Source organism: Chiloscyllium punctatum, chromosome 11, assembly GCF_047496795.1.
Source record: "Chiloscyllium punctatum isolate Juve2018m chromosome 11, sChiPun1.3, whole genome shotgun sequence".
NCBI lineage: Eukaryota > Metazoa > Chordata > Chondrichthyes > Orectolobiformes > Hemiscylliidae > Chiloscyllium > Chiloscyllium punctatum.
The window spans coordinates 28,281,380-28,293,810 of NC_092749.1; the positions used below are offsets into that span (position 1 = coordinate 28,281,380).

Consider the following 12,431-nt stretch of genomic DNA (forward strand, 5'->3'; position numbering starts at 1 on the left):
AGTTACTTAGTATTTTGTTATGAATATTGGCAGGGAAAATCATCGTACATGAATTTTGCTTTTTTAAAATGTGGAATTCCAAGTAAAGTCTAATAGTGGAATATTTTCACGTATTTTAAGTGATGGAATGATTTATAACATAGCGTTAGGATATTTACTGGCATGTTAGCTTGTTTATTATTCGAAGATTGTTACATTTCTTTTGACTTTAACTTATTAAAGAAGATTGGAATATTATTTCCCCCAAAAGCCCTTCAAAACCATGAACTTTCTGCACCTAATGTCTGTTTTAGTCTCTCTGATATGCGATCCTGTACTAGCTACCAGGAAGCTGCTGAGAACATGCTTTCATTCATTTCTGGATGATGGCATTGCTGGCTACAACAGCTTTCATTACCTAATTCCCTGGAGAAAGTGGTGATGTGCTCCCTTCTTGAACTGCTGTGGTCCTTTGGATTTAAGGATATCCACAGTGCCCATTGGGAAGGAAGTTCCGGGATTTTGACGCAGCTACTGTGAAAGAGCAGCAGTATTGTTCCAAATCAGGACAATGGTGGTGTTCCCTTGTATCTTCTGTCCTTTTCTACTAGGCAGTAGAGGTTGCAAGTTTGAAAGGTGGTGTCAGTGGGCCTTGGTGATTTCCTACAATGCATCTTGTAGGTAGTACACACTGCTGCCCCTTTTGTGAGTGATGAAGAGACTAACTATTGAAGATGATGGATAAGAGTGTTACTTTAACTGGATGGTGTCAGCTTCTTGAGTGTTTTTGAGAATTGGAGAGTATTCCATCACACTTCTGACCTATGTCATTACCATGTCAACTCTTCTCCCTTCCACACCCTGAATGCCTGACAACTGCTTCAGGTCTTCCAAAAGGGACATGATTAAAATGAATTGAAGGGCGAGTCAACCTCCTTACTCATTACATAACACAGGTCAGGTATCATATTGTTATTGTATTATAATTTTTGATAAAATTCCCAACTCTTATGAAATGGCACAGAAAAATAAGGTGGGCTAATCAATTATATCTTGCACAATGTTGATAGCATGCAATTTTTATTTCTACATTTTATGCTTTGACATAAATATAATAAAACCATCAATAATCAATTCAATTGTTTCGTTACTGTACTTTGTATTAAATCTGTGATTTTTTTCCCCAAGAGGTAATAATCTCAGAGTAAGGGGTCACCAAATAGGAAAGAGATAAGGGTGAATTTCTTCTGTCAGAGGATAGTGAGCCTGAGGCATTGTTTACCACAAAGAGCTATCAAGGCTGGGTCATTTAGTATATACAAGGTTGAAATGGACAGATTTTTAATCAGTAAGGGAATAAAAGGTTATGGGGAAAAGGCAAGAAAGCGGAATTGAGGATTATCAGATCAGTCATGCTCTCGTTCTGTGCTGCAGTCGACCCAATGAATTGAATGGCCTACTTATGCTCCCATACTGTACCATCTTATAGTCTAATGGAGTTGATCCTAATTCAGGCCCTACATATGAGGTTGCTGAGGTACTTATTTGATTGGGCTGGGTTGCCATTGGCTTCCTGATTACTTTAACTTTCAGAGTACCTTTGCCTCGAAGGCTGTAAGGAAGCTTTAAGCGTTGCATTTGCCGATGACAATCCGCAAGGGATATCCACCCCCATCAGATCTAAATATATCTGCAGGAAATTAACGCAGTACTTAGACCTAATGCTCTAAATTCCATTTAATGGAGTTTAAAAAATATTCAAGGGATGTTGGTAGCACAGCCAGCATTTGTTTACAATCCTTACTTGCCCTTGAGAATGTGGTGGTGAGATGTCTTGAACCGTTGAGTCCACATGGTATAGTTGCGCTCACAATACTATTGGGAAGGGAGTTCCGGGATATTGACTAATGGCAATGCAGAAACAATGGCTACCAATATGGCCAGAATGTTTATTATGTGCCAGGAAGAGCTGAATATTAATATTGTAACAACAGTGCAATTAAAAGGAACTGATCACAGAAGTTGGAATGATGTAAGGAAAAGGGAGGATTGTGGATCTAGTTGAAAAGCTATATCAGAAACCTGGCACAAACATACTGGGTCAAGTGGTCAAATTCTGTAAAAGTCTGATGTGTACATTCCAGAATTTGTAGAATTTCAATAAGAGGAAATTTGATGAGCATCCCCTGATGTGGACTGGATGTTTGAAAGGCCACAGGGTCAGGACCAAGTACAAGCATGCTTGATAATTGGAGGCTCTGCAATTCTCTTGTGATCCCAACAACTTCAGGACAGTTTTGAATTTTCAAAGAGCCATTGGAGGTGAATGCAATGATCACTTGTTTGTCACCACTTAATGGCTTTTTAACCTCCCTGAGGGGCTTGTCCTGTGCATTTAGTGCACAGCCTGTCAGTTTTGACATTCCGTCAGAGTTGCCTTGAAATCTAATATGTGCGGCTACCTAGCACTGACATAATCATGGTTCCTAACCTTCTTTTCTATCTCTGCTGTCTTGACTCATTTTGCCTCCAGGGTCTTGCCAGGAGCTGCCCGCTCTAATCACCACAGCAGCGGCAGTGTCCAACATGGCTGCTGCCTGCCTTTGCTGTTAATGCCAGTCAGACAACTCCTGCTTTCTAGAGATTCTTGAAGCCTCTAAATAAGTTCTGAGTTTGCCTCCTGGCTGGTTAGAACAACATGAATTTAAAAATCTCATCACCACAGTGCCTCATTGTGGATGCGGGGGTGCAGAATTCACCCAGGTGGTGGATTTACAACCCTACATTGAAAGTTGGTGTCTTACCTCATTTTTAAGTCTATATGCAGCCAGTTTTTAATACACTTTTACTGTGTATTCTTTTTCACAAATATCCTATTATAGTTACAATTATGATGGGCCAAATTGATATTGCTTGTTGAAGTTTTTGTAATAGGCTCCTAAGTTAGTGATCAAATGAACTGATTTTTCTGAATACAGATGTGCAAAAGTAATTTGAGCTTCTACAGGTTTCAGCAAGTGCCTTTGAACAGCAGCTGGTATCTTTGCACTTCTGAAGGTCTTTTATTCCCGTAAGTTTTCAAAATGTCCAGATGTGGAAGAATTATGCACCTTGAGACGGTTATTCAGACCATGAGTTTTGTGAATATCTACACCTTGTAGTAAATGACAAATGGAGAAAGGCAGACTCCACATAATTAATTTTCTTGTCCTCTAAGGTTTTAGATGTGTTATGCTCTCTGTGTGTGTGTCACGGAGTTGCTGTGCGATCTAACCAGCATCTAATATGTGACAACCTGCTACCAGGGAGAGACCTACTGCTCCAAACACGACTCATCAACCATGTCAGCAGGTAACATTAAAATCACCTCAGTGATCTACATTCACAATTACTGTTCTTTTAAATGCCACAAACATAGCAAGCCAATATATTGATATTTTTAAATTAATTACAAATACAGTTGTGATTCTCCTGTGGGACAGATGCCATTTAAAATACAGGTCTGAATTATAAGAAAAGGGGCCTACGTGGACTTTCATATGATTGACTGGCATTCCATTTCCTCAGCTCATTTCCTCAGCCAGCTCACTTGCTTGGAGATTGTATTGATGTGAGGGGCTAATTGGTAGGGCTATCACCCGCAAGTATGTGTTCATGAGTTGAGGAACTTCATGCCTGTTGTCAGCAGCTTACTAGGATTAGCAGGGACTAATGCAGCTGCTGAGGGGGAAGGAGGTGGTGGAGGTTGTTGGAGGGGCAGGTGGGATGGGTGCTTGTGCATGTGCAGGCAGCACTCATGGCAAACCTCCAGAGGGAAGAACCAGTGTTAACAATACAGTAACACTTGTAAATGAATATACAGCCATATTGGAGCACTCCATGTTCAAGCAAGCATCAGTATGTGTCACAGTGCCTCCATGCTCAGAGATAAATAAGATTTTCCTTAATGTCCTCAAGTTGTCACTGCTTATCTAACTTTTCATATTACTAGATGTAGCAGTAGACATAAATGTTTTCAGGTTTTAGAAGTATGTGGAGGATTGAATCTTATGTATTTTTCTGCTAAGTGTGAATTGCATTGTGGTTTTTGAGAGACTTTTCACCATGAGGTCCAGCGAATGTACTTACTGTATCTTACCAAACAGACCTCATTAACTATCTACCTTGCCTCTATGGTGTCCCTCAAGTAGAGCTTGCTCCTCTCTGGATATCACTGAAAGACCCAGTATCCATGGTGTCTGCACTATCTTGAAAAGGTATCTGTACACCTGGATGAGCATTGACATTCTAAAGCTGCCCGGTTCACTCAAGGATGGGTTTGGAAGATATTGGAGAAGAGGAAGATGAATCTTTTCTGCACCCTCTCATTATGATGAGCTTGTACAGGACGTTGATGAGGCCTCTTGTGGAGTGCTGCATCCAGTTCTGGTCTCCCTGTAATGGGAAGGATCCTATAATCCTGGAGAAGGTTTTGAAGAGAGTTACTAGGATGTTCCCAGAAATGGGGGGCTTGAGTTATAAGGAGAGGTTGGATAGGCTGGACCTTTTTCACTGGAGCATGGGAGGTTGAGAAGTGACCTTATAGAGATTTATAAGTTCATGAGGCATATGCATAGGATGAATGCAAGTGTCTTTTCCTTAGGATTGGGGATTTCAAGACTAGGGAGCATACATTTAAAGAGGGATGTTTGGAGGGATATGGGCAAAATGCAGGCAAGTGGGATTAGTTTAGTTTGGGATTATGGTTGGCGTGGACTGATTTGATAAAAGGTCTGTTTCCGTGGCGTATGACTTCATGACTCTCTAGTGCAGTCATATCCTTCCTATAGTGTGGTGACCAAGGCTGCACACAGTACTCCAGCCATGGCCGAATCAACATTGTACAAAGCTACTTTTTAAAATTGCAAGAGCAAAGAATTCCAAAAGGTGACATCCGGGAAATGGGTTTGATGAGGTTTGAAAAATTGCAGAAGTGAACAGAGAATGATTGGGACCAGGAACCAAAAATATTGGTTGCTTTGTTGGAGAAGGAAATTTTAAAATAAATCCATCATTTAAACGATGGAGACTTACTATGGATCTTGCATATCCCCCACCACGAGCCATTTTGGTATCCCGCGTGAAGAGTACTAACATACAATGCAGTGATGCCACTGACATTTTCCTGATTGATGTACCACCCTCTCCTGGTGGGTGGGAAGGATTTTCCAATAGTGTCATCTTGCAGCCTCAAAGTTTTAGTGAATTACTGGGGTTGCAAACTTATTGTAATCAGGTTACATCTCAAATCTCACATATACCACTTCTCCAACAGGCAGATGATAGTGGAATTGTTGTGTTCAAATGTGGGTAAGCATTTTACAAAAATTGAGATGAAGTTTTCTCTGATGAAGAAGTACGATGCATTTGTTTTCTGTTTTCAGTATGAGGCCCAATGTCTTTCTGGGAATAAGTGAGGGTGCTGCCCAATACAAGAAGTGGTATTATGAACTAATCGTGGACCATGTTGACCCCTTTGTGACAACAGAAGCCACACATCTTCGAGTCGGTTGGGCTTCAACAGATGGTTACTCACCATGCCCTGGAGGGGGTGAGGGATGGGGAGGGAATGGCGTTGGAGATGATCTTTACTCCTATGGATTTGACGGACTGCACTTATGGTCAGGTAAGTTAGGAACTATAACAATTTATGCAGCTTATTGAAAATGCAAAGCTTGAGTCTTCATCCAGAATATTCATCTTCTCAACTTAAATATCTACTTAAAAAGTTCATGTTAATATTGAGAAATGTTTAAACCAAAACCATCTGCCACATGTCATAATGGTTGCTGTGATATTTGGCCTGTTCATGGTTTGTCGGAAGCAGCTCGATGATTTTTTTTGCATGGCTATTATATGCAAACGTATGCTACTTTCATGGTTAATGTTAAATCTTTTTGGGTGAAGTTTTCAAAGTTTTAAGATATTACTAGACTAATTTTAGACTTAATATTATCTCCCATATTGGGCATAGGGATGTCTCTTTGCGTTTGAGAACATGTATTATCAGAATATCTATTTTTTTAAAAATCAAATACAACCTTTATGAAGAATCTGTATTGATATTAGCTTTCAAAATGTAACGTAACATTAATTGATATCCAGTTTAAACCAGTGACCCTTATAGTATGAGGAAAAGAAAGGGAGGGAGGGAGAGAGATATCGGGGAGGGGGTGAGTGAGAGAGGGAGAGATTGGAAGGAGAGAGAGAGCGAGAGAGAGATTAGGGAGAAAGACCCTTTTAGTATGAGGAAAGGAACATGCATTTATATCACTCATTCAGTATGTCTGTAAGCACCTCAGAATCTGCTGTTTATTTCTGGACTCCATCCACAGTTTTCGTAGACAAATGTAGCAGAGCATATGTTTACCACAAGGTCCGTAGATAAGAAGAGAGACCAGTCAATGAGTTTAATTGATTCATGGAGGGATGCTGACCAGGCAAAGCCTCTGCTCTTCCTTAAACAAGGAGCAATGAGGTCTGTTACATCAAGCTGAAGAGCCACTCAGGGCTTCCTTTCAGCTGCTCCATCAAAGCACTGTATCTCCAACCAGGTAACAATGCCCCAGTTACAGTGAGAAATCTATTTTACTGATCTGAATCATGGGTCAGTTAGAAAGTCATGGAGAGAGTGAGGACTGCAGATGCTGGAGATTAGAGTCAAGATTAGAGTGGTGCTGGAAAAGCACAGCAGGTCAGGCAACATCTGAGGAGCAGGAAAATTGATGTTTCGGACAGGCGCCCTTCATCAGAAATCAGGATTCCTGATGAAGGGCTCCTGCCTGAAACGTCAATTTTCCTGCTCCTCAGATGCTGCTTGACCTGCTGTGATTTTCCAGCACCATCTAATCTTGACAGAAAGTCATGGAGAGCCCATCATTCATGATTTCCTGCACATGCTGTGGTGATTTGACTTCATACTATTTATCTGACATCTCAGATCTTGAACCTACACTGAGGTCCAATTTGGCTTGCACTGATTGACCTTTAGTCAGGTGGAGAGTCATTCACAAGAGACAAATCTGTGCAAGGGAACATTGGAGGAAGAGGTCCAATAGGATTGGTGCTTTTTAAGGGATAAGGGTTAATCCTGAGGAGTGCACAAAGTTTCACCCAATATAATGTTGTCAAATGGCCTCAGGTGGAAGAACAGCTTTGGTTCTTATTATCAAAGTCTCCCTTATAGTCTCAATAACAATGTCTATGAGATTAATGATACTTGTACCTAGTTGTTGTCTTGCAATAAGCTCCATCCTGTTTAAGACCACCAAGTGGTTATCCTCTACCAGACTAGACCTACAAGGTTCTGCAGATCCCGAACAGGAATGAGGATGATGGTAGCAGATCTACTAAATGGATCATATGAAGCAACAAACTGTGATGAGGATCCAGGCGTGGTGAACAACAGGCAACAAATGAGTGAACAACAGTGGGTAGCCACTGAACATAGGGATTCGGGTTTGGAGTTCATTGGCCTTGTGTTAAGGGGGTGTATGAAGCTTCCAGTGGTGGAGTGGGGGATTGCAATTGCTGCCTGGTTGACTGGGTGGAGGTCAAAGGCCTCATGGAAGTTTGACATTGGGTGCCAAATGGTGTGGTTCCTCAGGCTGTTACTTTGATCCAGAGGTTCGATGCGAAACCCCTTACCCTCTTTGAGGGTTCCCCAGTGCTCAGAAAATCCAGCCAAGTGCAGTTAAGTATTGAATGTTGATTGCTATTCAGGCTTGTGGCCTCATAATTATAGTTAGAAACTACTGTGAATAAACTGTAATCTTTCTGTCATGTTTCATTTCCAGTGGCAGTGTACATGTCAATATTGTAAATCAGTTGTATTTTCTGTTATGGTGTAGCTTATGGTCTTCTAGTGCAGTCATTTCTTAATTGCGTTTCTCAATTCACATAACCTGTATTTTTAGAATCTGTGGTCATTTTCAAAAGCACCTTCCGGTTCTTTTAGACGATAGAAATACTGCTAATCGTCTTTGTGAATCTTACACATGGTCGTGCTCTCAACTGAGGTGGGGGTGGGGGGGGGGAGGTGGGGGGGTGGGGGAGGGGAGCACAGTGAGGTTCAAGCCCTACTGGAGGGACATGTTCACGTAGCCTGGGAATATCCTAGTGCTGAAGGAATGCTGCACTGTTGGAAGAGCTGTGATTTGGATGAAGTGTTAGTTTGTCTACCCCCTTTGGTGGCTGTAAAGGTAATAACTGCAATTAGCAGACACTGCAATTATCTGGCTCAGCTTCATCTTGTCCCTTTTCTAAAGTAGTTATTATTAGCCAAGTTGTCCATGTGCAATGCATTCTGCAGAAATAGCATTCCAGTCGTCCTAGCTCTCACACCCCCGTGTCTCCCAAAACACCATTCCTACGCTTTCTTGTGCTGGTGTAAACCTACTTTCCTACTTCAGACTTTATATGACCTGGTGTTGAAAGTTTGAGGTGTGAGCATGGGGGAGTTGCAGATATGATTCATTGAGGGAATGGGAAGCATTAATGGAAAGGCATGGTTTTCTTCTGTTAAACACAAACATCTACCTATTCACAGACTTTTTTTTATGTCCATTAGGCCACACCTGCCAAAACAAAATTATGGTAAAAGCTCAGTCCAGATTCCATTGCAGCCATTGTTACTTCAACAGGTTTAATTGGAAGCATTAGTTTTCGGAGCACCAATCCTTCATCAGGTGGTTGTGGAGGACACAATTAATTACAAAAATAAAGTTTTGTGATTTACATATGAAAAGTGAAACTATCATGGTATTCGAACAGATGAAAGACTCAACAAACAATCAAGGTATTTTTCAATGTATAATTTCAGTTACATCACACTGTAAACTTTTGCTATAAATTCTGTGTCTTACAATTGTGTCCTCCATCACCACCTGATGAAGGAGTGACACTCCAAAAGCTAGTGTTTCCAATTAAACCTGTTAGACTATAACCTGGTGTTGAGTGAATTTTAACTTTGTACACCCCAGTCCTTAACCGGCATCTCCAAATCATTGTTACTTCAGAGTTCATGTCCCAGAATGTCATCTTGTGACCCCACTTGACCCACAGTTTGGAAAGCCCCTGTAGTATTCATACAAGAACAAGGAGCTTATGCACATAGTCTAAGCATAACCTAGTACTGAGAAAATGCTGCAGTGTTGGAAGAGCCATATTTCAGCTGAGTATTGTGGCTAATAAATAGTTCTCAAACTAGATCACAAAAAAAATAGATCTAGCCATGTATTTCACTGCTGTGTGTTGGGCTTTACAGAGAGTTTATTATTGGTTGCAGTGTTTCTTAGATATCAAATTAATTATACTTGAAAAGTCTTCTGTTGGCTGAAAAGTATCATAGTGTCATAAAGTGGTGATGTGCATTGTTCTTTCATTCAAATGTAGAAGGATTTGTTTCAGACTAACCCTAACCCTGTTAATTCTAGTCCACTTGATGTGCTTTAGCTTCTCTGTGTGCCTATGCCAGTATTATAATTTTGAAGCTGAGGGGTCAGTTAGCTCAGTTGGCTAGACAGCTGGTTTGTAATGTGGAGTCAAACCAACTGTGCGGGTTCAATTGCCATGCAGCTGAAAGTCCCTACCTTCTCAACTGTGATGTTCCTCCAGTTAAACTCAGTGAGCCATATCTCTCTCGAATAAGAAAATAGCCCAATGGACCTCAGGATGATGGTTACTTTCACCTGGCAGCAAGAGGCAAGTACTTAATGATGCACCAGGCTAGTTGTTGTCTGCCTGGATGCCAATTACTAAAGCAACTTTATTTGTTGTGCTGGAAATAAATCTTCAGCCTGGTGACTGGAGTCTGATATTGGTCTGAAATGTTAATCACACGCAGGGAGGTTAATAGTGCATAGCGGAGAATTTTGTTGAAAATGTAGCAATAGGTGGATCTAAGGCTGGTCCTGCATCACTGATACCCACCCAAATCTTAATGCCAGCCTCTGCACATGAGGCCAGTGTTGATACCAACTGGGGGTTAGGCAGACCCTCATTCAATGGAATAATAAATGGATTTCATTGATCAATAGAAGTGCTACTATTTACAATTGCATCTGTTAAAGTCTTGATAAAGAATCACACAATAGTCAATTTTTTACATCATTTGATTTCAGATGCTAGCTTGAATTGTGTATCTTGTCAGATCAAAAAGACTGACATTGGAAATCAGGTCATTTTCTGGATTCATAGAATGAATATAGAGAACATAGAACATAGAACAATACAGCACAGAACAGGCCCTTCGGCCCACGATGTTGTGCCGAACTTCTATCCTAGATTAAGCACCCATCCATGTACCTATCCAAATGCCGCTTAAAGGTCGCCAATGATTCTGACTCTACCACTCCCACGGGCAGCGCATTCCATGCCCCCACCACTCTCTGGGTAAAGAACCCACCCCTGACATCTCCCCTATACCTTCCACCCTTCACCTTAAATTTATGTCCCCTTGTAACACTCTGTTGTACCCGGGGAAAAAGTTTCTGACTGTCTACTCTATCTATTCCTCTGATCATCTTATAAACCTCTATCAAGTCACCCCTCATCCTTCGCCGTTCCAACGAGAAAAGGCCGAGAACTCTCAACCTATCCTCGTACGACCTACTCTCCATTCCAGGCAACATCCTGGTAAATCTTCTCTGCACCCTCTCCAAAGCTTCCACATCTTTCCTAAAGTGAGGCGACCAGAACTGCACACAGTACTCCAACTGTGGCCTAACCAAAGTCCTGTACAGCTGCAACATCACTTCACGACTCTTGAATTCAATCCCTCTGCTAATGAACGATAATACTCCATAGGCCTTCTTACAAACTCTATCCACCTGAGTGGCAACCTTCAAAGATCTATGTACATAGACCCCAAGATCCCTCTGTTCCTCCACCTGACCAAGAACCCTACCATTAACCCTGTATTCCGCATTCTTATTTGTTCTTCCAAAATGGACAACCTCACACTTGGCAGGGTTGAACTCCATCTGCCACTCCTCAGCCCAGCTCTGCATCATATCTAAGTCCCTCTGCAGCCGACAACAGCCCTCCTCACTGTCCACAACTCCACCTATCTTTGTATCATCTGCAAATTTACTGACCCACCCTTCGACTCCCTCATCTAAGTCATTAATAAAAATTACAAACAGCAGAGGACCCAGAACTGATCCCTGCGGAACTCCACTTGTAACTGGGCTCCATGCTGAATATTTACCATCTACCACCACTCTCTGACTTCGACCGGTTAGCCAGTTTTCTATCCAATTGGCCAAATTTCCCTCTATCCCATGCCTCCTGACTTTCCGCATAAGCCTACCATGGGGAACCTTATCAAATGCCTTACTAAAATCCATGTACACTACATCCACTGCTCTACCCTCATCCACATGCTTGGTCACCTCCTCGAAGAATTCAATAAGACTTGTAAGGCAAGACCTACCCTTCACAAATCCGTGCTGGCTGTCCCTAATCAAGCAGTGTCTTTCCAGATACTCATAAATCCTATCCCTCAGTACCCTTTCCATTACTTTGCCTACCACAGAAGTAAGACTAACTGGCCTGTAATTCCCGGGGTTATCCCTATTCCCTTTGTTGAACAGGGGCACAACATTCGCTACTCTCCAGTCCCCTGGTACCACCCCCGTTGCCAGTGAAGACGAGAAGATCATTGCCAACGGTACTGCAATTTCCTCTCTTGCTTCCCACATAATCCTAGGATATATCCCGTTAGGCCCGGGGGACTTGTCTATCCTCAAGTTGTTCAAAATGTCCAACACATCTTCCTTCCTAACAGGTATCTCTTCTAGCTTATCAGTCCGTTTCACACTCTCCTCTTCAACAATACGGTCCCTCTCGTTTGTAAATACTGAAGAGAAGTACTTATTCAAGACCTCTCCTATCTCTTCCGACTCAATACACAGTCTCCCACCACTGTCCTTGATCGGACCTACCCTCGTTCTCGTCATTCTCAGGTTTCTCACATACGCATAGAATGCCTTGGGGTTATCCTTGATCCTATCCGCCAAGGATTTTTCATGCCCTCTCTTAGCTCTCCTATTCCCTTTCTTCAGGTCCCTTCTGGCTATCCTGTATCCCTCCACTGCTCTGTCTGAACCCTGTTTCCTCAACCTTATGTAAGCCTCCTTCTTCCTCTTTACTAGACATTCAACCTCCCTCGTCAACCAAGGCTCCCTCACATGACCATTTCTTTCCTGCCTGATCGGTACATACATATCAAGGACACGTCGTATCTGCTCCTTGAAAAAGTTCCACATTTCCACCACATCCTTCCCTGACAGCCTATGCTCCCAACGTATGCTCCTCAAATCCTCTCTTACAGCATCGTAATTTCCCTTCCCCCAATTGTAAAAAACTTCCTTGTTGTGCGCACCTATCTCTCTCCATAACCAAGGTGAAAG

At 42.0% G+C, this 12,431-nt stretch overlaps 1 protein-coding gene across 2 annotated transcripts in view; it reads left to right on the top strand.

Annotated features, from left to right (window-relative positions):
• Positions 1-12,431, top strand: part of ryr2a (ryanodine receptor 2a (cardiac)) — a 758,045-nt gene that overhangs the window by 352,908 nt on the left and 392,706 nt on the right. For both annotated transcript variants that reach the window (XM_072580564.1, XM_072580565.1), the window contains exons 17-18: positions 3,197-3,330; positions 5,403-5,644. In XM_072580564.1, the coding sequence (XP_072436665.1) occupies positions 3,197-3,330; positions 5,403-5,644 (376 nt within the window). The remainder of the gene's footprint in view (positions 1-3,196; positions 3,331-5,402; positions 5,645-12,431) is intronic.